Source organism: Urocampus carinirostris, chromosome 11 (assembly GCF_059441175.1).
Source record: "Urocampus carinirostris isolate Australia breed hairy pipefish chromosome 11, RoL_Ucar_1.0, whole genome shotgun sequence".
Classification (NCBI taxonomy): Eukaryota; Metazoa; Chordata; class Actinopteri; order Syngnathiformes; family Syngnathidae; genus Urocampus; species Urocampus carinirostris.
In genome coordinates, this window is record NC_142359.1 from 19231523 (window position 1) to 19254735 (window position 23213).

Here is a 23213-nt window from a genome sequence, read left to right on the forward strand (position 1 = left end):
AACATGCATGTCAGGTTAATTGGCCGGTCCAAATTGTCCCCTAGGTACTAATGAGCGAGTGAGTTGTCTGTCCCTGTGTGCCCTGCGATTGGCTGGCAACCGGTTCAGGGTGTCCCCTTGCCCACTGCCCAAAGATAGCTGGGATGGGCTCCAGCTCCCCTGGAACCCTACTGAGGATAAGTGGTGTAGATACGTGATGGAGGAGTCCCTTTATGAACAAATTGACAATAAAACATAATTGTGTATGTATATTGAAACGAGAAAAAATCGACTCGTATTGTGTTTTGTCCTTATGCATTCCTGAGGTATCGGATTTAGGACTCTTTATTTGCATTAAAAATGGATTACATTTGCCATTTTTATTCTCCGGCCCCTATGAAAGATTTTTCAAACTAATACGACTCGTGACTCAAAAGGCTTGGCCACCCCTGGACTAGACGTTTGGGTTTTTTTTAGTCGGAGGACTCCGCAGCCATCTCCTTGTCCTGGAGGGTCTGATGGAACTCCACCGCGCTCACTTTGGGCCTTCAACACTCGGCTGAGGGTCCGACTCATCTGTGCCACTTATGTCAACGTCAACATCCGAGACATCGACAAGGTTTGTCCGGCCTTCTATGTCTCTTTTTTCTTTTGGTCTGACTTTTTTTGATGTCATGCAGATTTACGTGAGAACTGGGATTTATCATGGAGGAGAGCCCCTGTGTGACAATGTCAACACACAAAGAGTCCCATGCTCTAATCCGAGGTAACTCGCAGCTCAACAGTGACTTACAATGCCTAGCAAAAGCATTGGCTTACAATGACAAACAGGGTACAACGTTGTGTCATTAAGTCTCAGTTTAAATGAACCATCCTCTTTGATGGGCTCAGAGGTCTGTGAAAGGAGAAACTGGAGAACAGACAGCATTATGAAAACCAAAGAACACACCAAGCAGGTCCGGGATAGATCCGTAAAAATGTTCATAGCAGGAATGGGATACCAGAAGATTTCATAACATCTACACATTTCCTGGAGCACTGAGTGAGCAATAAAATAAAAACGGAGAAAGCATAAAACCACTGCAAGCCTACCAGGACCTGGCTGTCTCTCTAAACCTTCAGCCCAAATGAAGGGAAAATTAATCAGAGGAGCACACAAGTAGCCAATGATCACATGAGATGACCATCTGAGGTGGGACTTTCTGTTTATGATCATCAGTTAGTCGTACTCTGCATAAATCTGCCCTTTGTGGAAGAGTGGAAAAAAGAAAGCCCTTTCTGAGAAAATAGCATAAAAAGGCCCGTTTGGCGTAATAACATGTGGAACAAGGTACTCTAAACAGATGAGACCAAAATTAAACTTTTTGGGCTGAATACAAAGTGTTACGTGTGGCATAGGAGTAACACTGCCCGTCAGCCTGAAAAGACCATCCCCACTGTCAAACATGGTGGGAAGATTGTTAGAGTTGATGGGAAGACGGGTGGAGCCAAATACATCATAGCAGAAAATCTGTTGTAGTCTGCAAGAGACCTGAGATTGGGATGCAGGTTCACCATCCAACAGGACAACGATGAACAGTATAAAGCTGTTAGAATAGCCAAGCCAAAGTCCAGACCTCAATCCTATAGAGCAGGGGTGTCAAACTCATTTTAACTCGGGGGCCACACGATAGAACAAACATTCTGTCGGGGGACGGACTAGTAGATTAAAGAGAAAGAAAAAGGGAGATAATTAATTAAGAGAAAGATGCAGGGAAAAGGAGAGAGGGCGGGACAAAGAAAGAAAGAGAGGGAGAGAGCGTGAGAAACAAGAGATAAAAAGTCGTGAGAGAGGGGGAAAAGAAAGGGAGAGGAAGAAAAAAATCCAATGAGAAATAGAAAGACAGAAGGAGAGAAAAGAGAAAAGAAAGCGCAAAGGGTAGAAAAAGAGAAAAGAGAGAAAAGGAAAAAAGGAAGTTAGAGCAAAAGAAGTTAAAAAAGACACAGAGAGAGAGAGAAAGAGACAAAGAGCAACAATGGAAGAGAAAGAGAGAGACACAAAGAGTGAAAGAGACAGAGACAGAGCGTGGGAGAAAAGGGGTGGAAAAGAGGGAGAGAGAAAGAGAGAGAGAGAGAGAAAGAAAGAAATCCAAAGAGAAATAGAAAGACAGAAGGAGAGAAAAGAGAAAATAAAGTGAAAAAGGGTAGGAAGAGAGAAAGAGAAAAGAGAGAAAAGGAAAAAAGGAAGTTAGGGCAAAAGAAGTTAAAAAAGACACAGAGAGAGAGAAAGAGACAAAGAACAACAAAGGAAGAAAAAAAGAGAGACACAGAGAGTGAAAGAGACAGAGTGGGAGAAAAGGGGTAAAAAAGAGAGAGAGGAAAAATGGTGGAAAAGAGAGAGAGAGAGAGAGAGAGAGAGAGAGAGAGAACTACAAGCACAGTGTCTCTGTGAAAGGCACCTGGCTTGGCAACATCAAGTTGACATATTTCAACCAGCAGCTTTTTTTTCTCTTGCGCTTCTCTGAGTGTTGTCTCGCGGGCCGGATTCAATCCCTTAGCGGGCCTGATCTGGCCCGCGGGCCGCCTCTTTGACACCTGTGCTATAGAGTATTTGGAAAAGATTAGAAATTTGCTGTGCACAGACGATAACAATCCAACCATAAGGCAACTAAGCTATTTTTAAGAAAGAATGAGCAAATATTTTAGTTTCAAGATGTGCAAAAATTATAGAGACATCCCCAAAACACTTGTGGCTGTGATCGCAGCAAAAGGAGGTCGTACAAAATATTTACCCAAAGCAGTTCTATATTAACCGCAACGGCTACTTTTTGATCCTTTTTCGAATGCTTCATTTGTTAGCACAAGAAAAAAATGTTGGATGAAGTTTGTTTCTTTTTATGATAGTGTCTCACATGTTGTTGACTCTTACAAAATAGTTGTATGTATGATTTTGAAGCCTGAAATTTGGCAATATTTCAATAAGTCCTTGGGGGGGGGGGGGGGGGGGGGTCAATACTTTTGCAAGGCACTGCATCACACTTTTCCTCGTATAGGACTTTAAATGGTACACTGAGCTTTTTTTGTGTAAAGGACACTGTATAATATTTGGCCGTTTGATGTCACTGCATTGAGTAGTTAAACTAAAAACAAGTGCTACAAAGCACAAGCACGCACAGGTTATAGTCCGGAAATTACGGTATATTGTATTTTAGAAACTCATTAATAATCAGAGCGCCACTTTATATGAGTAAGCATTGTACACATTATTGTGTACTATGTTTTTTTCGGCGGCTAGTTGACTTCCACTTAAGTACACATTTTACATTTTGCCACTTGTGTATAACCTTTAGATGGAACGAATGGCTGACCTACGACATCTACCTGGCCGACCTTCCACGCTCAGCCCGACTCTGTTTGTCGATCTGTTCTGTGAAGGGAAGAAAAGGAGCAAAAGAGGTAGGAAGAGAGAAGAAAGTAAACTGAAGTAAAGTAGATGTTGGAGAAGAAGAAAAAGACTCATTAAATGAAATCCTCTGTCCTCATGTTTGTCAGGAACATTGTCCACTAGCCTGGGGAAACGTGAACCTCTTCGACTATAAGGATATTCTGGTTTCAGGTAAAGTAGCGCTCAGTTTATGGCCCGTTCCTCACGGCCTAGAGGACTTGCTCAACCCTATCGGAGTGGCCGGTTCCAATCCCAACAAGGTACGCCACCTCGATTTTTGTGTCTTGTCCCTTTTTCAACTCCTGTCATTGGCTGTGGATGTTCCTTAGGAATCTCCTTGTGTTGAACTGGAGTTCTCCTGGTTCAACCATCCGGTGGTGTTTCCAGACGAGCAACAAATCGAAGAACATGCAAACTGGACTATCAGCAGGGAGCTGGGCTTTAACTTCACACATGGACTGGTAACACAAACATACATACACGGTTTGCGGATGTACGGACAGACGGACATAGCCTGTCTTACATTGTAGAACAATCGGCTGGCTTGTGATAGCAGCGTTTCAGCGGCAGACGCTGAGCAACTAAGATCCCTCTGCTCAAAAGATCCTCTCTACGAACTTTCGGAACAAGAGAAGGACTTCCTGTGGAGACATAGGTGAGGAGTGATCTTCCCATGCGTTCAAACAAACGTCTCACCTCAGTTTTATGTGTGTATTTGTGTCTGTTTTGCAGACATTACTGTGTCAATATTCCAGAATCTCTTCCGAAGCTCCTTCTTTCTGTCAAATGGAATTCCAGAGATGAAGTTTCTCAGGTAGGACATCTACATGCAATTTCCAAGTTGTGGGGACTAAGACAAGGAATCTGGCAATAGCTAGACTTAGTGAAGGGAAAACTCAGCCTTACGAATTTGGGACTTCTCCACTATGAATTGCTCAGAGAATCCTGGGCATTCTGTGAATAATTTGATGATCCGTCAAATTATGCCGGCCTGCATGGTGAGTTTTCGTTTCCACCAATCGCAGCAAGAGCATCGACACAGCAACATAATATAGCAATGTACTTGGTCCAAACCACAGGGGTTTGCTTTGGTGAAAATAAGTCGATTTGGCACATGGTGTATTCTCAAGAACTTCTACAGAGATTGCCCCTTAGCTGATACTTTAGCTGTATATCAATGATCCACAACCTTTTCTGTACCATGCACCGGTTTATTCTCTATTGATAGTATCACGGCCTGGACCAAGGTGATCATCAAACGGGTTTACATTTTTTCTAAATGAATGATAATACTAATACAGAGATTGTACAGGGCCTTGAAATCCTTGAAAGTGCTTGAATGTTGAGTTTTCAAGGTTTGAAAAGTGCTTTTAAGTGAAAAGCTTGGAAATGCTTGAAATTGTGGCCATGTATCGTGCCAATCTGAAACAAGTCTTTTTAAAAATGACACCAATGAAGCACTCTGGTGACTTCGCATTGCCATTGCATTTCTTCTTCCCTCGTGATTAACGGCAGCTGGCATTGGTTTATATTTTGCTGTTTTGTGAAGCGTCACTGCCCCCTAGTGTCACACCCAAGAGGACTGATGCATCAGACTAATAATAATAATAATAATAATAATAATGGGCATACGGGCTCTTTTTAGAAAAACTGCTTTTTTTGGATCGGCTCACTTTAGCTCCCAAACAGTGTCTCGGGTTGTTTCGTATTTTTTACTTATACGTTATCAATGATAAAACATTATGCAGAAAATTAATTCATAATTGCATTCTTTTATATTTTTATAGGTGTTATTGTTCAATTTACAGTAAACATTTCCCTCATTTAAGCTTTCTAGTTGTATCTACTAAGAAGCTTCAAAGTCAAGCAACACAGAATCCCTGAAAATACACAAAAAAAACAAGATATAAAGTAAAAATATTTACATTTTATTGCAAAAACAACAACAAAATATAACATACTTAAGTACACTTTTAGCTTTTTTCTCTGTTTGGCCCCCAAGTAAATTGAATTTCAGACCCTGATTTAGATCCTTAAAAACTGTTCTGAGACCAGTTTCTAGGACACGACCGAACTTAAATAAATTACAACAGTATTTATTAGTACTGTATATCTGCAATGCAGGGGCGTGCAGTTGGGAAGCTGTGCCTCACCTTTCATCGTGGAAATATAAAATTAAATATACATTAAATGGTTATATTTATTCAGTGTTAAGATTTTACATCATCTAACTTCACAATTTTGAGCTTTTCTTTTTCAAAATGTTCAAATGATATTATGAATATTATGAATACAATTAGTGTGTAACTGTATTTCTGGGCTGAGCATCTGCAGATGCAGAGTGAGTCACGCAATTCTCTTGCCTCATAGGAGAGGGCGATAGTGAGACATAGGATTCTCATTTGGCGCACATATAAGCCCCAAACAACAGAATTAGTCATAGTATCAGCAAGCTAACAGCAAGTCAAGCCATCCAGTAATATTCTTCCATAATGGTGGAGAACCTATGTATTGATGTTTTCTTTTAAAGGAGCAGCATGTAGACTCTATTTCTAAGTTAAGGTAAGACAATAAAACGTTCCTTTGTAAGTTTATATATTCCTTGCTCTGCCAATGAAATGATGAACAAGATATAGGTTCATTTATTTGTAAATCCGACTATGCTTCACGGCAACTGCTGCAATTTTTCCACCCTAGGCTCAAAGAAATCATTGAATTGAGTGTAAATTTGTCTTTATTTCTCTTCAACTTGTTTTTATACCTGTCACCTTCATTCCCTCTCCTAGATGTACTGCCTTTTGAAAGAGTGGCCTCTGATGGAGTCCGAATCAGCTCTGGAGTTGCTGGATTGTAATTTCCCCGATCCAATGGTGAGGGAATTTGCATTGCGCTGCCTGGTCCAGAGTCTGACTGATGACAAGCTGTCCCAGTACTTACTGCAGCTCGTGCAGGTATGTTCCTCACTCATTCGAAGAGCAACTCCACAATCGCTTCTAGAAGACGGGCATAAGTACAGGAGATTTGTCGTATGCTTCTAGGTGTTAAAGTATGAGATGTACCTGGACAACCCGCTCGCCCGTTTCCTTATCAAGAAGGCGCTGACCAATCAGAGGATCGGACACTTCTTCTTCTGGCATCTCAAGTAAGCAAAGAGGCCGATAGGGCAGGAGGAGCAAATATACAACCTGCGATCTGGATCAGGCTCGCCGACAGATTTTATACAGGAGACAATGCTGAGAGAAGCACAGGAGAAACATGAGCTGCATCACGTCAAACAATGACCTACGGTTTTAAATACAGTTATCCCGCGTTCTTCACAGAGGTTAGATTAGGAAAAAGTCCTACAATATTCAAAATTATATTTATTTATGAAACGACAGCACATGTAATATATACGATTGTAACAAAATAACAAACACAGATCTACAAACATAAACACAGAACACAGAATTGCTGTTGAATGAATAAATGGTCTAGATTGTCATTACACAATAGTACAACAAAACTGGAGGGCATCTCTTTTCAGTATAAGAAAGCAATCTAGAGAGTGTCCGGCCAGCTGCACACTAGCATTGGAAATCCAATGGTTGGCCATGTCTCTGTGATGATTGAAATGCAAGAGTCAGGAATTTAGCGGCGTCCTACAAGTTGTCGACCCCGGTCATCCATTTCATGGGTAATGGATCTGGCGTTGGTGAGAAACATTTTTGAAAAATTGCCAGGGAGACACTCGGCAGCGAACTGAAGAGCCGTAAGCGGCTTCTGAGCCATGGGTTGCCCACCCCCTAGGTTGGAAAAATTACAAAATTAAATAAATTTAAAGACATTTAAGCTCCCTTCTACAATAAACATGAAATCTAAAGGCAAAGCTACCAAATCCAGGTAAACATTTTTATTAAAAAAATAAAAAGCAGAAAAAGACTTTTAAACTCATTAAATCAATCGTTTAAATCGTTTGCATGACTTTGCCAGAGTTAAATAAACTGTAGTGTAAATAGATTCCAATTTTCTTTTCCTTTTTGTTACAAATGCACAGTTTATTGACACTGCAAAAGGGGGAAAAATAATGGGGAAAAAACAAAAAAATTATTGTTTTATAACTTATTCTTACTTTGAATCATCCTAATTTAAGTGTGAGCCCCGGAAACACCCCCAGGCCCTACAGCTAAGGCACACTTTTTATGTCAGTAATGACCTAGTCTGGCCCTCGTGACCATGCGGTCCCTGAGCTAAAATGAGTCCGACTCCCCTGAAATACGGGCTTTACTTTGAAGGTTAAAGCATGAAAGCTTGAAATTGGTCCAAATGCTGTGTGTAGGTCAGAGATGCACAACAAGACTGTGTCGCGTCGCTTCGGCCTGCTGCTAGAGGCCTTCTGCAGAGCTTGTGGCATGTACCTCAAACACATCAATCGACAAGTGAGAAGCCTCTTCCGTCACGACTTTGTCCCTGATCGGTTGATCGTACAAAATGTTACGTGCGGCTGTGCATTCAGGTGGAGGCCATGGATAAACTGGTGAATCTCACGGATACCCTGAAACAGGAAAAGAAGGACGAAACCCAGAAAGTAAGCAACCGAAGCAAGATATGTCTTTGAGTTTGATTCTTCGCCCTATTGAATGTTTTCATTGATTGTTAGACTCAGATGAAGTTCCTGGTTGAGCACATGTCTCGTCCAGATTACATGGAAGCTCTGCAAGGATTTGTTTCTCCTTTAAACCCTGTGCATCAGCTCGGACACCTCAGGTAATAAGCTTTAAATTTATTAGATTTAATTCATACCTGTCAACCTGGAGGGCTCCATGCCCTTACAAACTGTGGTATTTTCCCTTACAAAATACAAAATAATCTTAAACCATATATTTTTTTTCAAACCTGTTTGTTTATGTAGTTTAACATGTTATATTGTACATGTGTTTCGTTATATCATATATATTGTTAATTAACATTTTGTTGTGAGATCCTGAGTTGCTCGACATGAATGAGGTTTATTATAAAAAAAAGTTCAAAAATGAAGTCGCTTGGACGTTCACTGTAGAAGGAAAAAATACATGCAAATATAATTAAGTAGAATAATATGTTTTCTTATTCAAATCACTAATTCATTTTCTGCATTCAATTATTGTTGGTAATATACTGATTAAAGGGATAACCACAAACCTCTCTTTTTTCATTTTCTCCTTTTATACTTCATTTTTTTCTTAACTTCTTCATACAACATAATAATTCATAATAGAATGCATCATAGCAAGTGAGCCGTTTGAGAGCCGGCTCTCTTTAATGAGTTGAGCCGAAAAAGCCGGTTCTCTAAAAAGAGACGGACTTCCTTTCACTACATCAAACCGCTCGCTTCGTTTGCAACGAAAAAAAGATACCGAGATAGAGGCTCATTTGACTTTATTGATTTGCCGTTTCGTGATAGTCGGTGTATACCGGATGGTACCCATTATTGACAAATTTGCGTTTTTCCGTACAGATTTTCTTGTACGTCGCACACGTCTCAAAATGCATAATAAACGTACTTTGTATGGCAAAACCGTACTGGTTGACAGGTATGTTAATTTGTTGGTCCACTTCGGGAATTTCACTTCATGGACTGTACTGAGGGGAACAACAGATATTACATTACGTTACACACAAAATAAATCAAGAGAAAACAAAACAGAATGAAAGACACACATGACAGTGGGACAAGGAGGGCAGACTGATTTGATGGGTCAGCGGGGCCTGTTGTTTGGAAAGGTAATAGCAGAGGGGATCAGGCTTTTTCCAAGGTGGGCCCTCCTAAATCTTATTATTCTGTAGCTGCGCCCTGACAGTAGCAGGATGAAATATTTGTGTTGTGGGTGAGGGATATTCTGGACTATAGTATTTAGATTTGTATTTCCTGTCTAATCTCGTTGCATGCAATGTTTCACAACGTTGATATCAATGGCAATAAAGACAATTCTAAGTATATTTTCTTCTTTTCAATTATGTCACAACATTTATCACGTCACAAAATTAACAAATCACCTGAATAGGAAGAAAAAGGTTGACAGGTTGAAGCCAAAAGCTTATAAGAGACCCGTCCCCAAAATAAATGTGGACGTTTCTTCTATCAATCATATATCAAATGATCATATCTTACATCATTATACAATAATTTGTTAATCCATTTAAAATGATCACATTGTTTGAATCCCGATATATACAGCGTTACACCATTTCTTTTCCACACCCTTCTCCTTCTCACCACCCAACAACAATACAATGTGTAAAATCTGAGACACATAGGCATTTTCCCTAGGAATTATTAAATGGGACTGGAACTGTACCAAAAGATCAAGCTACGAGGGCCCGACGAGTCCAAGTGAGCCCCTATGCCGAGCCCCCACTTCCACCTCTTTTTGCTGCTCAGATGACCTCAGCTTGATCATGGTGTTCTTGAATAAGGGTGTCTGTTCAGTGAGGCTATTGGCCGATATATCTCAGCCTTGAAGCAAGATCTCAATGGCGGCAGTCTGCGCTCCAATCAGTTGTCAAGGTTAAAACTTGAGATTGCAGTAGAATGAAAAAAAAACACACTCTGATTTGGGGATTTAGGTTTTTGATAGCCCCTTACATCAGAGGTGCGTGTTTCCAGGATCGTATCAGGAAGGACTCACGCTCCTCCTTTTTAGGAGGCTCATTTATTGGAAAACACAAGATGGAAACTACACATCGGATTGGTTTATATAAACACAGGAAATGAATCTGATTGGATTAGACAGGAATCACATATTTAAATGCATTGTATAATGTTGGTCGCTAGATGGCGTGCGAGTATAATAAATGAGCAATAAAGATGACTTGGAATGTGGGAAGCAAGCTCTCCCAAAACTGAAACTTTGTAAACACAATGTGTCCCTGTAAGAAGAAAGAAATGTGGGAGGCAAGGCCATCTTTTGACCTAGAAGGCGCTTGCCTCTGAACACCAAGTAGAATTGTTAAACCACACACTTATTGAGCATACTATAAAAATATAAACGTATAAAAATATAAAAATATAAGAGTACAAAAGTATAGGAGTCTAAGAGTATATAAAAATACAAGAGTATAAAAGGCACATTTAAACCATAATTTCCCTTATATGAGTCATTCCTTTCGGGCGTTTCAACCAAGTTCACGTTCCCCCGTCAGTGCTTGCCAGTCAAATGAACGACCTGTTATTTAACTCTGACAGGTTGGGAGTGTGTTGGCTGATAATTTTAGATGCTGTGTTTCTGATGCATTTGAGTATGGCCCAGTTCTTGACAGAGAACAAAATGAAAAAAACTTGTGAAGCAGTTCATGAGGGTGGGTTGAACAATGCTTTGGAACAGTAGTTACAGAAGGTGAGGTGAACATATAGTTCTTTGAGTGTACAGATGACAGTCTGGACTCATTTTTGGGATGTCCATAGTGTGTTGATTCAGTGGTCAGTGTGTTGTCCAGTGTTACTCCCAAGTATTTGAAGGTATCCTCTGATTTAACTGTGTGTTTACGATGTTGGGGTTTTTAGGCGGCCTGTTGAACCATATTTATTTGGTTTTATTGACATTGATGTTGAGGTGAGCGGCTGTTCGTGATTCTGTGAAATGTTTGATTGTGTTATGGTGTCCAATGGCAAATGAAATAATTCAGTCTAACCTTTACTGGACATATGTTGACAGGTTGGAGGAGTGCAGGATAATGTCATCGGCGAAGCGTCCACTGTGGCTGAACTGGGAAAACCCGGACATCATGTCCGAACTCCTCTTCACCAACAATGAGATTATCTTCAAAAATGGTGACGGTATGTTTTGCACTGCATTACGGTATATACTCATATATAAGCCAACCCCCTGAAACTTCTTTAAAATAGCCACATAAGAAAAGAAATATAATAAAATGTGTACACTAACCTTTGGAAGCAGTAAATCTTTCATAACTCTTTGCTTGTGCAATTTTGAGAGCTTGCAAAAAACACTTTGCCTAAACACTCCATATCCTTTTCGTCTCTCGAATTCAAATCACTCAAAGATGTCCTTCTCCATTTCTGGGTACTGTCCAAGCCAGTTTCTTTTTTTCCTCTAAGTATAGTGTGTTGCAAAAGTAATTTTTCAAACAAAAAGACCAAAATTCAGAACACATTTACCATTCTGCCTCATTGATTTCCCATTGGTTTGTTGTTCCTGTATAAGCCACGCCCCAATCGCTGCTTGCCATTCGCTACTCGTGACACACAGCCAAAAGTCTTACTCAAATTATTTGGTCCCCTTAAGGAAATTCATTTTCCCCTTCTGTACAGGGGGTACAGTCATTTCTGTCGCAGCAGAGCGTGCGCAAAATGACTGATTTACAGCATCCATGCGGTCTCCCATCCAAGTACTAAACAGGCTTAGCTTCCCAAGATCCGGCGTTCTTAGGGTGTTACGGTTGTAACATGCACATATAAGCTGCCCCCCTGATTTCGGTATTTTATTTTATAGTAAATTCTGCTTAAATTTGAGTACAGTGGAACCTCGGTTTTCGAACACCTCTCAGTTCGGACAAATCGGTGTTCGACCAAAAATTTCGAGAAATTCTTGCTTCGCTGTTCGGTCAAAAAAATCGGAGTTCGAACGCCGGTATGCTAGGGTGCGATGCTGAGCGGCGTGCGGGTGTTTTAGCCCATAATTATGCCTCCGAAGTAGGTCGGTGCAAGCAGGACAGGTGATAAAAGACAAGTTGTTCGTAAAACTATTGCCTTTAAGAAAGACATAATAGCTAAATATGAAAGAGGTGTACGAATTTCCGATCTTGCTAGTGAATACAGCATGGCTAAATCTACTATCAGTACGATAGTAAAGAATAAGGAGGCTGTGAAATCGAGTGATGCGGCTAAGGAAGTTAGCGCTATAAGCAAGCAACTGCCGCAAGTTTTGGAAGAGGTTGAAAAACTTTTGATGATTTTTCTCTCCCCACCGTCCACCACAAAGGTAAGAAATCCTATTCATAATCCTTTTTTATTTTTACACGTTCATGTTAGCGTAAGCTTTCGTACGGAAGATTACGATAACGCGAACGTACGATTAGCCTGGGTTACCTTTGTTTATGTAAAACATTCAGGGTGTTGGAACGGATTAATATGATTTTACATTACTTTTAATGGGAAAAACGATTTTCAGTGATCGACCAAATCGGTTTTCGAACAGGGTTCTGGAACGGATTATGGTCGAGAACCGAGGTTCCACTGTATATACGGTAGAGAGAATATCTTTATTAGGAGGAATTCAGCAGCCTCGTACGATGGCGTTGCCATAACAGAATTCGGTTTAGAAGGAAGATCAGGCCTAAAAGAATCCAGCCTGACCAGTTGTACTTTGCAGGTAAACATAAATATGCCACACTACAGGGAATGGATCAACATTATTCCACTATGTTTTTAGATAATAGCGTTCCAGGAACGTATACCATTGTAATGCGTAACATAATGAGAGTATATAACTACTGTGTGTTTTGCAGATCTACGGCAGGACATGCTTACACTCCAAATCATCAAGATCATGGAAAATATTTGGCAAAACCAAGGCCTGGACCTGCGGTGAGGCACCACGAAAAGAATAGCAGACACCCTTTGCCACATTCTTGACACTTTGTATGTTGTTTTTAGCATGCTGCCTTACGGATGTTTGTCGATCGGTGACTGCGTTGGCCTCATCGAGGTCGTGAAGAGCAGTTTCACCATCATGCAGATTCAGTGCAAAGGAGGCCTGAAGGGGGCGCTGCAGTTTAACTCCAACACTTTGCACCACTGGATTAAGGAGAAGAACCGTGGGGAAGGGTCAATATGTGTCTTTTTGTTTCCATAAGTAAGATTTTGGCAGTGGCGGGCCGTGCATTTTACGCCTTGGCCTTCTGTAGCGCTACGTCTGAATCAATCCAACCCTCAATAACTAGTTTATGGCTATAAAACCTTTGATGTAGCTACAGCTGCGACCAGTGGCGGGCCATGCATTTCACACCAAGGCCTTAAGTAGTAATATGTTAGAATCAATCAAACCCCCAATAACTAGTTTATGGCTATAAAACCTTTGATGTAGCTACAGCTGCGACCAGTGGCGGGCCATGCATTTCACACCAAGGCCTTAAGTAGTAATATGTTAGAATCAATCCAACCCCCAATAACTAGTTTATGGCTATAAAACATTTACTTAAGCTACAGCTATGACACGTAAAAATGAATCAATATCCTTATAAAATTGTAATATTACCGTTATGTAGGAATATAGCCCCATTTTACTCATCAAATATTTATTTCAATCCATCCTCCTTTCTTTCCTTGAGAGGATTTGAATTACTCTTTCATACAGATTATCTGTGCCTTTCAGTTCCATCCAGAAGTTATTTTCTATTGTCATCAAAGCTAATGCTGAAAGTCAAGCCTGTCCTGTCATATTTCTGGCATAGGTTCTTATTCATTTTAGGGGTGAAAATGTCTGTTTTACAGAAGCATTGGTCACTTGGACATTTTTCCTCACTTTTCATTGTGATACTTCCAATCAAAGTTTGTAAAACTGCTGACATTTCCCTAGGCCAGCTAGAAGGGGCAACAGGTGAGTCTCCCTGCTCCCGCCCTTTAACATGCCAGCTCTGACAATCAGTTACCAAAAAACAGTACAGTCATCCCTCGTTTTTCAAGGGGGTTGCCCGCCAACTCGAAATTCCATTTGGCTAAACCAAAAGGTTTATCGACACTTATTTTATGCTACAGGGACTGCAGAATTGATTGTAAAACATCTGTAGAGATTTCTGACCCTCGCAACAAGTAATGGGAGAAATAAGATTGGTTAAGCACATCTGGAAGCAGCACCACCAGAGGGGAAAGCGATGAAACGTAGCTGACAAACAATTTGTAATGATTTAGTATTAATTAGTATTCATGGACAATATATAATGACATCACATGATCCGCTTTTATCGCATCCAGCGAATGAAAGTTCCTGCCTGCCCCGGTTGTGACAGGCTTGCTAGCTTTGGAGTTGTCCAACCTTTCTTACTGATGTCCAGCTTTTCTTAAAAAGCCCTATCTTGAAAATGGCTTCGACAGTAAATCTGCAAACACCCATTCATTCTACTCTTTCAGCCATCGTGCGTTTACAAAACTATTATTAGATAGATAGATAGATAGATAGATAGATAGATAGATAGATAGATAGATAGATAGATAGATAGATAGATAGATAGATAGATAGATAGATAGATAGATAGATAGATAGATAGATAGATAGATAGATAGATAGATAGATAGATAGATAGATAGATACTTTGTTCATCCCCGAAGGGAAATTCACATTTCCAGCAGCATCCCTGAGCTGAGAACAATCGAGAACAATCGAAAAGAACAATCGAAAAATAACACGGGAGCTAAATCAACACAATATATTTGCTTGTGCAGCTGTCCTCTTAAAGTTTAACGGTGGATGGCACCATCACTTTGTGCATTACCAACCCCAAGCCAATCGTAGTACGTAAGTGAAAACGCTGACATTTTCCTATGCCAGCTAGAAGGCCCTGATCTTGCCAACTCAAGATCTTATTGGTTAAAGCAATACATTTTCGACACTTATTTTATGTAAAGGGCCTGCAAAACTGATTGTGAAGGCCTTCATGTAGTTTTCAGACCCGAAGCAAGAAGTGACATTTTAAATGTGATTAGGTAAGTGCTTAACTATGGAAGGAAGCTGACAGACATTTTGGAATCATTTAAGTATTCACGGACAAAATATGACAAACAGATATTTTTAGACCAGGATAGAAGGCCTTTCAGGCCCTGACGGCCCACCACTGGACTTTGTTAAATCGGTGACGCAGCTTGGTCACAGTGTGTGAGGCAACTATTGTAATCACGGTTAACCTATCTCTTTCAGGTATGATCGTGCCATAGACTTGTTCACCAGGTCATGTGCTGGCTACTGCGTAGCCACGTTCATCCTGGGAATCGGTGACCGCCACAATTCCAACATTATGGTGAAAGAGAACGGACAGGTGAGTCGCCCCGCTCCCGCATTTAAAGATGACCCTCTTGACAAGCAGTTACCGAAAAACAGTCCAGTAATCCCTCGTTGCGTTACAAAAACGTCCCGCAATGGACAAAACCCGCAAAATACAAACCTTCTTATATCTATTTATTACTTGAGAACAAACCCAGTTTACAGGGTCATGTATTTATTTCACAAATAAAAGTACTGTACTATAGAGGTGTTGTTTTTACAAATAGCTTATTTTTTTAAATAATATTGCCACTTCATTGCACAACTGTATGGATTAAGAACACGCCCTTTTACTTTACTTTGATACTTTTCTGCCATCGTGTGGTCGTTATGGAAAACTGCATCTACCTTCCAGTTCTGTCCGACTGAAACCAAATATTTTTCCGTTATCAACCCTTTCTGAAAAAAACACCAGAGACCCGCATGTGGCTCCAGATCATGTTTTGCAGGTCGCGAAGTCCATATTTGTTACCGATAGAAAGCATCTTCTTCTGCCTTTTGGTGCTTTCATTTGTCCAGAGCGTTTTGTTGACATGAATGCTATTTGTGAAACACTATCCGATCTAAAACCTATATGAGGGCAAGGAAAAGCTCATAACCTCAACATGAGGAAAATGTAGAAAGCTTGAGAAGGGACCGCACATGAGGTAATCCCCCTTCCAGAATTACAAGGCTGATATGGATGTTGCAATAACAAACAATTCACAGATATTGTCAACATAAAATATAGATTTAAACATTTCCACTGAGGTTGCAGATCGAATCTCGCGGGGCAGCGAATTCCACAACACTAAGCCCTGAATGGAGAACACGCTCGAACCTGCGGATCTCTTGTTGGCTCTTGGGATTAATAGTAGAACAGCATTTTCAAAGCAAAGGCTCCGGACCGGAACATAGGGGGAAATTAAATCAGAACGGCATGAGGGAGCAAGTCCATGCATGAAATTTCCACAATTTAGTGGGGCAGATTCCTCCATCTGAAGATATAGTTGAGTGTAGCAAACTGATATCATACTTGCGAATAATATCACCTAATGGAAGCATATACTCCGGACAGACTGAAGAGATATTTTCTTCCTCATGCCATGAGGCTCTTTAACTCTACCCGGCAGAGTAAAAGCCCACATTAAACCACACCCCTACATTGCATATTACCGAATTTTATTGCAATATGTATTCTGTGTAGCACTATTTAGATATTCTATATAACACGTTACAGTGGGCATTTGCACGTCACACTGGGTATTTGTATATTGTATTCTCTTTGCTTTATTATTGTATTGTTCTCAGCTCAGGGATGCTGCTGGAAATGTGAATTTCCCTGTGGGGACGAATAAAGTATCTATCTATCTATCTATCTATCTATCTGTCTATCTAAATGCTGAAAATAAGGGGGCCAAGTACTAAACCCTGTGGAACACCACAGGTAACATTAAAGGGCTCAGATGTCATTTCACCGCATTTAACACAATGCGTCCTTTCTGAGAGGTAGGATCTGAACCATAATAGGACGATTTCCGAGATACCAATCAATTTTTCCAGCCGGTCTAGTAAGATATTATGGTCCACAGTGTCAAAGGCAGCACGAAGGTCCAGCAGCAGCAACAGTGATGAAACCCCGGAGTCCATTGCCAGTAGATCATCCATTTTTCCACCCGGGCTAGCCCTGAATCCTGATTGCATGGATTCAAAAAGATTATTCTCAGATATAAAATCATTCAGTTGCTGTGCCACAACTTTTTCAAGTACTTTAGAAAAAAACGGTAGGTTTGCCTCAGGTCTGTAATCCATAAGCTTTCTGGGTCAAGGTTGGGTCGTTTCAGTTTAGGTTTGATAACAGCAGACTTAAAAGCCGCTGGAACAACACCTGAAGAGAGTGATATGTTTATAATATTTGGAACTGAAGGTCCAAGGACCCCAAAAAGACCATTCAATACACAACCATTTAATAAGTAGCGTTATGAAGCAGTAACACACCATGTAAATAACAGCAGTAGAGGTACAAAATGTTATCAAAAATGCGTTTCAGTACTTACCGAGAAAAGTAATCGCGTTTCAGGAAGGCAATTCCTTGGTAACGTTGCTGACCAGTGGCTTTCCCAACAGCTCTTCCACATTGACTTTGGTCACTTCTTGGACCACAAGAAGAAGAAGTTTGGCTACAAGAGGGAGCGCGTCCCTTTTGTCCTCACGCAAGACTTTTTAATCGTCATCAGTAAAGGAGTCCAGGAGTCAACAAAGACAAAAGAATTTGACAGGTTTGGTGTTGATTTATTCCGCTCTGTCCAGGCGTATTTCTTATTCTCCCATTTTAACGCCAGGTTCCAGGAAATGTGCTACAAAGCTTACCTAGCTATTCGCCAACACGCCAGCCTTTTTATCAACTTGTTCTCGCTGCTGCTCGGATGCGGGATGCCTGAATTGCAGAGCTTCGATGACATCGCCTACCTGAGGAAAACCCTGGCACTGGGTAAGAAAAATGAAATGCTTTCGTACACTCACCGGTAAGTACGGTAGACCTACGGGATCCGTCTTCCTCGCCCTACGATGTTTTTACGTTACGATGTAAAAAAAATCCCATCATTACGGCATTTTCTCCGCTACAGTAATCCTTGCAATAGTTTTCATATTTTGATCATGTTCTGCATTCTGATTGGCTAAACAGTCCCCCCGCCCCTTTTCTGCCTGTGTCTGCCTGCACGTCAATATGTTGCGGTCTAAGTTGCACACGAACGTAAAACAGCTTGACCAACCTAGGCAAAATATTATTCAATATTGAGTTTCTCTAATTGTGTGGATGTGTATGAATTGTTTTGGGTTCTTGTAAGGGGGATTTGACAGGGGTGGTTTTGGGGGGTTTTACTTATTTGTTGTATGCTAAATGTTTTTATACCGCACTTTGTGTGGCAACTTTTTGCCTAAAAAGTGCTTTATAAATAAAATTGATATATTTAGGGTGGCACGGCAGCTGGGTGGTTAGCATTCAGACCCTCAGTGTGGAGGTTCAGGGTTCAAGTTCAGCATCCGCAGGCTCCCCCTTGTGGAGTTTGCATGTTCCCCCCATGCCTGTGTGGGTTTTCTCCGGGTACTCTGGTTTCCTCCTACATTCCAAAGACAGTTGTGTTTGAGAGTGGCTGAAAAAAAACATTTTCTCAAATGCATCAAGCTTTCTTATTTCACTTTGATTTCAAATAAAATGGCTCTCCTCTTCTTTACACTTTACCCCAACCATATTGAATGGATGCACGAGATATTAAACACATGAGCTAGGCGGAGGAAGCCGGATTTCTTCTTCGGGTGGAGGCTGGGTGACCTCTCACAGCGCCACATGCCGGTAGTGGCAGAAAGAAGCACTACAGTAATGTCTTGTGTTCAGAAAAAGGGGCACAATACAAACTTACAGTAATATCCGGATATTTTTCGACATCCCGAAAAAAATGTTTGTATCTCACGTTTTTCGTGAGTCGAATGTTCATCATTTGGGGAGCGTCTGTAGCGACTTCAGTGTTGTCTAATGTTGCTTAGTAAAAGTAAAGTTTTTTCTTCACACATTTACTCAAGTAAAAGTATAAGGATTCAAAAATACTCCTAGAAGTACAACATTTCCCAAAACTTACCCAAGTAAATGTAACAGACTAAACGTACTCCGCTACTATCCACCTCTGCACTTAACTATACAGCAATTTTTTTGTCATCCCCACCTTCAACTCATTAATTTTGTATCCCGCGGGTCTACGGTACCATAAATGTAAACCGCTTTCCGCAAAAGCATCTACAGCTTTTCATAGACTGCTGTCACTGTCTTGTACCACGGACAGACTGAAGAGATCTTTTCTTCCTCATGCCATGAGGCTCTTTAACTCTACCCGGCGGAGTAAAGGCCCACATTAAACCACACCCCCTACATTGCGTATTACCGTAGTTTTATTGCAGTGTGTATTTTATGTAGCACTATTTAAATACTCTATACAACACGCTACAGTGGTTATTAGCACGTCACATTGGGTATTTGTATATTGTATTCCTTTTGCTTTATTATTGTTCTCAGCGAAGGGATGCTGCTGGAAATGTGAATTTCCCTGCGGTGATGAATAAAGTATCTATCTATCTATCTAACGAACAAACTTTTTGGGTCCAGAGAAAAGCCAGCAAGAGGCGCTGGAATACTTTAGCAAGCAGATGAATGACGCTCATCACGGAGGATGGAGCACCAAAATGGACTGGATTTTCCACACCATCCGACACATGCCCAACGAACACTGACCGATGCACATGAACTACCGCGTTGTCACGGCAACGCCAATCTCAGGGTCGCGGGTCCGAGAATGCCAAAGGCGTCTTCCCCCTTCTTTGGTGCTATTGTTGAACCGGTTGAGCTGCTGTTGTAGCATACAGTTGAAACAAACTTTGACCAGCTCCTGTAAGGAAGATTTTTTTTTTAAAATGCAATAAAAACGTTCGGACAATCAGCCCTGGTATATAGGAAGGCGATTATTAAGGGTTTGTGTGATTTTTGTTTATTGCCGTTTTTGAAAATACAATCAAATAACCAAAAACACAACGCATTTTCAGTTGTTTTTTTTCACTCATGGTGTTCTTAAATTCAGTTTACTTGGGGGCAGCCGGAGATAGTTTGGACCAAATTGGGTTTTCCACAATAAACTTTTCATAAAAACTGTTCTCAAATATCGTTTTTTAAAGACAAAACCTTATAGAAAATAAGATTTAAAAATAAATGAAAACATTAAGAATAAATATGACAATAAATCAATCATTAATAAATTAAGCCATTATCCACTCGGGCAGAACTCAAAAGGACAGTGTGTGTTATTCAGGGCCTCCTAGTGGTAAAAAAATGTAATATCGTTTAAAAAAAAAAAAGGAATATTGATTGAAATAATCAGCAAAAAAGACATGAATTTTTTTGAAGAAATGTGTATTTATTTGACATAACATAAGACTCACCTCGAGGGAGCTGAAATCAGTGTACTCCTTTTCTTTTTTCTTCACTCTTCCTTTACCCCGTTATTTTTCTTTGTATATTCTTGTCTTCATTCTTTACTTTAGTCTTCCTTTCATTCAACCCTTAATTTCTTTTTTTTCCCCCGTCTTTTCACCCTTTTCTCTTTTTTTCCTCTTTACTACTTTATTTTCTCTCTTGATTCTTTCCCTTCTTTTTCATTTTTCCTACCTTTACTTTTTTCCTATCTTTTCTTTACAAAAGGCTAGGCAAGAAAAAAAGAGAAGTTAAATGGTCCTTTACGGTCACTTTGAGAGTCCAGTTTGTATTCTCGTTTGTGCTTTGTAGCACTCATCTCTGGTTGCACGACAGAATACAGCGACATCTGCTGGTCAAATCATACACACTGTTTCTTTTTCTTTTGTATTAAGGCAGGAGCCTCAAACTAGAACCCTGAGGGCCGCAAGTTTGAGACACCTGCACCGATAGATATAAGGAAGTTCAACTGACTTATACGGACTATATTTTTATCGAAAACGGGTCTTTTTGTTGTAGGTTTTAAACCCTTTGGTCAATTGTTAAAGCAGTGCCATGTATATGATTCTATTTCCTCCTGTTTCAAAAACAGAAATGTAATTGTTTAAAGGTCAGCAGACGCATTCGCTGCGGGTAAAGTAAGCACACAGTACAAAGTACAAAGTAAGCAAAATACTTGTCGGCTGGGGATACCTGTTTTAGATTTGGCGGTAGTTCTCTGCTGCGACAGTATTTCTAATTGATGATGAATTGTTTTCGGAGAATGACTGTGTGATGATGGAGTCATTGTGTTGTTTTGGTCCCCTGCGTGTAACGTGACATATGCACTGTGTAACCGTACCTCGGGAAGACTAAGTGTGACTTTTGCAAAATAAATGAATAAAAATAAGATTTTAAAGTGGAAGTGGTTATTATTGTTTCTTATTTTATTTTTTTGAAGCTCACTGTCTCTGATCATAGACCATCCATCAGAGCATCATTGCTCCTTCTTTGTGCGAGCATTAAAGGTGATAGTTAAAGAGCAAGCTAATAATCTATCTATATACATCAGGTTCACAGATCCCCTAACCCCATTGCTCATTGGGGCACCGATGAAGACACAACTCTGGACAGCTTTCTCCACTGTTGACAGTTCCTGGCCTGCAAAGTTGGCACCAGTCCATTCCTTAATGTTGTCGGCCCACTTCTTTTGGGGTCTTCCTCTCCTCCTGCCCCCTTGGACTGTGCCCTGGAGAATGACCATGGCCAGTCCTGATGATCCTGTGACATGACCATACCACTAAAGTTTCCGTCTGTGCAGTTTTCAATAGTTCTTTGTAGGGTACAAGGTTCCCTCTGATGGTGTTGTGCACTGATTTGTCACATGCGCTAAGTAGCTGATGTCTCAAATTTCCATGGCCTGGATTTTCTTTTCCAGTACTGTACTGCAAGCATAGAGGAAGATGGAAGTACCTGTGCCATTTTTTTTTTTACTTTGTATTGTTCATATTGCCTTAAACAGCGCGCCAATGACTATTATTTAAAGTAAAATAACACATAAATGTTTTAGGTTGATAACTGCAGTCAGCAAATACAGCTTGGGTGCTATGGTCATGAACTGTGCGTTACGACCAAAAGAATACGATCCCGGATACAAGTGGCTAAAACGAGTTTCCCCCGCTGGGTGGCTGGGTTTTGCCTCAGAGATAAGGTGAGCAGCTCAGTCATCCGGGAGGGACTCTGTATAGAGCCACTGCTCCTCCGCATTGAGAGGAGCCAGTTGAGGTAGCTCAGGCATCTGATAAGGACGCCTCCTGGACGCCTTCCTCTGGAGGTGTTCCGAGCATGTCCCACCGGCAGGAGGCCCCGGGGACGACCCAGGACACACTGGAGAGAATATGTCTCTAGGCCGCCCTGGGGACGCCTCGAGATCCCATTAGATGAGCTGGAGGAGGTGGTTGGGGATAAAGACGTCTTGGCTTCCCTGTTAAGGCTGCTGCCCCCGTCACCTAACCCCAGATAAGCGTAAGATAATGGATGGATGGGTGGGTGCTATGCGAGTCCAGCCTGGCTTTGGCGACATCCAGTGGACATATTGAAAACTTCAAGTCATGGCTATGATGCGATGTAGCTCATTTTCCTCTTGTGCTCCTCTCAGTGTTGTCTCATGGTTTCGTACACCTTTTTCATAGCCAAATTCAAGAACTTATTAAGGACTTTAAAGACAGTTTTCCAATTTCTCCAGAAGAAATCCACTCTGAAAGATTTCTTTTGCAGATAGACAAATATCAGCGGGATTTATAAATACGTTTTTTTTATCTTGCATGTGCATTTATCAAGACATGATTCTTAAGATTGTTAGTCAATCACGAATATATTTGTGGGTCCGAACAGTAGTGTGTAAGCATTTTTGAGATATAGGTGTTGGGTGAGTATGATATATGTAATATGTAGCTAACATTTTCAGTTGCAGGAAGTTCTTCCTATAAAAATGTACCACTGGGAAACCCTACTTTAATTTTTTACGTGATTCAAAATAAAGAGAGCAGTGTTGGCGTCATTTTTCCAGAAACATGGCAACATTTACAAGCACGTCACACAAAATTCAAGCACTATTCAATCCTTGGAAACACAAAATTAAATTCAAGCGTTTTCAAGGATTTCAAGCACCCGTACAAATTCTGCATAAAATATATTGAGTTTGACACTTATACATTATGCTTGGTGAAGAATTTGATCTTTCTTACCCTCATTCCGGACCCGCTTTGCGCCTTATTATATAGTGTTGACCTTTTTGTACAGTATGACTTCCCCATTGTGA

At 40.7% G+C, this 23213-nt stretch overlaps 1 protein-coding gene across 2 annotated transcripts in view; it reads left to right on the forward strand.

Moving 5' to 3' along the window:
* Positions 1–21317, forward strand: part of LOC148356672 (phosphatidylinositol 4,5-bisphosphate 3-kinase catalytic subunit alpha isoform-like) — a 33763-nt gene extending 12446 nt beyond the window's left edge. For both annotated transcript variants that reach the window (XM_088346882.1, XM_088346883.1), the window contains exons 10-28: positions 457–598; positions 660–745; positions 3309–3414; positions 3511–3663; positions 3733–3864; positions 3934–4058; positions 4136–4217; positions 6190–6354; positions 6442–6545; positions 7722–7821; positions 7899–7970; positions 8043–8149; positions 11077–11198; positions 12890–12968; positions 13038–13208; positions 15295–15412; positions 17524–17675; positions 17739–17887; positions 19556–21317. In XM_088346882.1, coding sequence (XP_088203008.1) covers positions 457–598; positions 660–745; positions 3309–3414; positions 3511–3663; positions 3733–3864; positions 3934–4058; positions 4136–4217; positions 6190–6354; positions 6442–6545; positions 7722–7821; positions 7899–7970; positions 8043–8149; positions 11077–11198; positions 12890–12968; positions 13038–13208; positions 15295–15412; positions 17524–17675; positions 17739–17887; positions 19556–19680 — 2290 coding nt within the window. In that variant the 3' untranslated portion in view covers positions 19681–21317. The remainder of the gene's footprint in view (positions 1–456; positions 599–659; positions 746–3308; positions 3415–3510; positions 3664–3732; positions 3865–3933; positions 4059–4135; positions 4218–6189; positions 6355–6441; positions 6546–7721; positions 7822–7898; positions 7971–8042; positions 8150–11076; positions 11199–12889; positions 12969–13037; positions 13209–15294; positions 15413–17523; positions 17676–17738; positions 17888–19555) is intronic.
* The last annotated feature ends 1896 nt before the right edge of the window (positions 21318–23213 follow it).